Source organism: Anneissia japonica, unplaced genomic scaffold (genome assembly GCF_011630105.1).
Source record: "Anneissia japonica isolate Jap-2015-1 unplaced genomic scaffold, ASM1163010v1 scaffold287829_len2072220_cov186, whole genome shotgun sequence".
Lineage (NCBI taxonomy): Eukaryota > Metazoa > Echinodermata > Crinoidea > Comatulida > Comatulidae > Anneissia > Anneissia japonica.
The window spans coordinates 287,921-291,580 of NW_022716075.1; the positions used below are offsets into that span (position 1 = coordinate 287,921).

Below are 3,660 nucleotides of genomic sequence, written 5' to 3' on the forward strand. Positions count from 1 at the left end.
CCACCATACCCACCCCCTTATCAATTTAACATCATCACTGTTAAAACTTTATTATGCTCCCCCGACACCAATAACATATATTTGCATTATGCTTCGGTCCCTTGGTATTTTTACAACCCGGACGACCTCTAAATTGGCGTAGTTTGATAATAATCTATGTAGTCTATATAATATATGCAATTAATATCCAGTGTTGTGGCGGCTTTTTCTGTCTCCTTGCGGCTATAAAATATTAAATGATGAGAATTCTCGTGTCATTATTAATTAAAAAACAATGTACAAGTCAACGCATATCACTAAATAATTCAGTCAATTTTGAAACAATGCAATATATCATGTAGGCATCTTCAGTCAGGTATGTGTGCGATTGTAATTCCTTAGACAGTACCATATGGTTTAATTTGCATAATACGTTAGAATCTCATAAATGTTTGTAACTATACCCAGTATTTTTGACTCAGTGGCTGACATATGGAAATGAAATGAAGTGATGCGACTAGCCGTTATTGTGTGCGTGGCTTCTAGCTAATTACGATATACACATTTTAGTTTTCTGATGGCCAGTCCCTGCTGATATTGCTTGTTAAAGCAGAAACATTGATGATATCAGTCAATATCTGTGAGAGCTGTTCGGACTACATGCTGCTAACCCTGTGATTGGCACGAAAACTTGTTTTAATGGCGCTCAGAGCGGACCAAAGCTCGGTTTATGTTGAAGTTTGCCGGTGATTACACACGTCTGTCCCCGTGACAGTTCCTCTGTTTATCTTGAGCCGTAAGCATAAGTGATACACTTGGGAAGAATACTTTCTGCAGATTATCTGAATATGATTTATCTCTCGTTATCGATTGCTCTTCGTTCACTTTACTTGTAATATTTTTAAGAATATATTGTTGGCATGCCAGCATTGTTCTATGAAATTGATGCATGGATTTTCTTGGTATTTATTTGCACGTCTGTAACTTGAGGGTAGCAAATCAGCATTTGATGTCTTACTCCGGTACTGGATTAATAATATATAAGTAATCAAATGTGTTTATCGCACGAAGGTAACAAAATACAACAAAATGGAACAATTGTTTATGTTATGCTCAAAACTGAATACCTTAATAATCGCAACAATATGTGTGATGTTCTTCGTTACTCTAACTGGGGCTGAACTTAGTTTTATTATACAGCCAAATGATCAGGACGTGAAGGAAGGTGAGCAGGCATTGTTCGTCTGCACTGTGAACTCTCTATCTAGACTGCAAAAAGTGGCTTGGAAGCAAAATAATAAAATTATTACTATCGGGGACGAAAGCAAGGTCCCCGAGCAATTTTCCATCCGTGTAGACGTAAACATTCACCAATACACTCTGGTTATTAGCAAAACCAAGAGAACTCACGATAATTCTGAAATTCAGTGTTGTATAAGAGAGGGTGAAAACGACAGGAAATGCTCGGACACTGCGAGGCTTAACATAAACCAAGTCCCAGGTAAAGAGTTCCCGGAATGTTCACCTAAAACTGAGATTTACCGGAGTCCGGATCCGGTTACTTTGACCTGTATCACTGAACTGACTGATCCAAAAGTGAATCTAGAGTGGTGGGTTGCCCGTAAGATGGTAAGTAGTCGACCTGCGCGAGAGGAACATAACCAGTTAGTCCTTCGATACACATTCGATGCGAAACCCGAAGACGATGGAAAGTTTGTGAGGTGCCGTATGTATTCCACAGTATTAGCCATCGAACGCAACTGTACAATTGGACCTTTGAATGTGCAATTTGCACCGAATGTTACCATTCAGGCACCGACAGAAATCTCTGTAGGAAGGGAAGCTGTGTTTATCTGCTCTGGTATAGCAAAGCCGCGGGCCAGAAAATACGATTGGAAGCTTGACGGTAATCCATCTCCAGATGAATATCGAATTGAAAGCTCGGGTTTTGTGCTTCGAATATTTAAGCCAGAGAAATTCAACAAAACTTCAATTCAGTGCTCCGTGTCTAATTCAGAGGGTACCCGTTCAGCCAAATTTGTGATCAACGTAAAACCACGAAAACAAACATCCTATTTTCCCAGCCAAAATCTGACCAGGAGGGTTGTTTCACCCGATGCTATGTCTCAATCTTCAAATCCTGACGAAATGACAATTGCTATGATTCTGGCAATAACAGGCAGTTGCTCGTTTGTGATTGTTCTTCTAATGTTGATACCATTATGTATGGTCCGTCTATTTTCACAAAAAGTTACCATGGATGCTTCCGGAAGAATCATTGCCCAGCCTGATGTATATTTTGAACCAAAAGATACGATTTTGACCAATGAACCCTCCCTACACGATACTGTAACTTGGCGGCGTAATGTTGGCATCCAAGTACCAGTTGACCTGGAATGTGGCTCCGAATCTATGTACGCCGAAGTTGAGACAGAAATATACACTAAAAACTTAAGCAATGGTTCGATTTATGTTGCTAAATCAACGCATGTATGAATCGCAACGGACTCACAGACATTATCTATCAAACACATTACTTTCTTATACCGGTGTCTCATAGATTTCGGCCTAATATCCTAAACGAGAGCCAATCATTAGTAGTATTGGCCCGGGGATAAATTCGTGGAAAACAAATTTGCTACAGATTAAGCCCTTGAAGGGTCGAATTTACAGGAGCTGAAATCTCTGTGACACCACCGCCGTTACCGTTAGTGATTATTGCTTTACTATTTGGCCTATAATTGTCATTGTTTGTGACTGTCAATATACATATACATGTAAAAGTCAAAATAGTAATAGGTCTATTTTTAATTTCTACGCTCGATTGGAGAAGCGTCTTTGTAATGTTTATATGCTTGTTTTTTAATTCACCATGTCATGTGATATAGCTTTTTATAATCCAGATTTAACATTTCACGTAGGCATAGACTTATATTAAGAAATAGAAAATACGCCAAAAATTAAACGATGCTTTTAACAATAGTAAATATTTCTTAGTAAAATCGGGATTTCTGTACAAAAACCATGCCGATAAACAGATTTAATAAATGTATATATTTAATGAATCACATTATCGTTTTGTCAAGCTTGCATGTTCATATAATTATTGTATGGGAGAAGCAAACCTATGATACATCCTGAAGTTATTAATGTCTTTAAATCGGCGTATTATCTCCATCAAGTCCCGAGTAAACTTTTGTGGTTGTGCAACCCTTCGAAGAAGTTGATAATACTTCTGAACTGCATTTATTTTTCCCCTCTTCGTCGTCAGAAAAGTGTCATACTGTACCTAAATACAAAACATCTTAGCTTGCCAGCATGCGTTTGCTTGTGGTCTCCACGTAAATGCTCAAAGAAAAACATATAATTGTATTTATTTTTAGTATATTTATTTCAGGCAATGCGAAGTATACTGGACAGGAATCAATGATGAATACAATCAAAGGCAGGCTCCGAATGGAAAGATATATTGTTCAGTACTGTTTATTCTAAGACACAAAAGGGGTGTTTTGACGAAAAACTCGGGAGCGGTTAATGAGACACAGATTTTTGAATATTTAAAAACTAGAGGAAAATGTTAGAAAAGAATGGTTACGCATACTGTACAATATATCAAAATTGTTTTATCTTCTGGAGCCCGGCTTTAAAAGAACCTGAAAATTACCATAGCAATACTACAAA

At 37.8% G+C, this 3,660-nt stretch overlaps 1 protein-coding gene across 1 annotated transcript; it reads left to right on the forward strand.

Moving 5' to 3' along the window:
- The first annotated feature begins 320 nt into the window (after nucleotides 1–320).
- On the forward strand, nucleotides 321–3,049 carry LOC117109617 (nephrin-like). The gene has a single exon (XM_033251999.1). The coding sequence runs from the start codon at nucleotides 1,069–1,071 to the stop codon at nucleotides 2,473–2,475; it is 1,407 nt and encodes a 468-aa protein (XP_033107890.1). The 5' UTR covers nucleotides 321–1,068; the 3' UTR covers nucleotides 2,476–3,049.
- Nucleotides 3,050–3,660: the final 611 nt, after the last annotated feature.

Coding starts and splice junctions, on each gene's coding strand:
- LOC117109617 (XM_033251999.1), top strand. CDS start 1,069: ATGGAACAATTGTTTATGTTATGCTCAAAACTGAATACCTTAATAATC.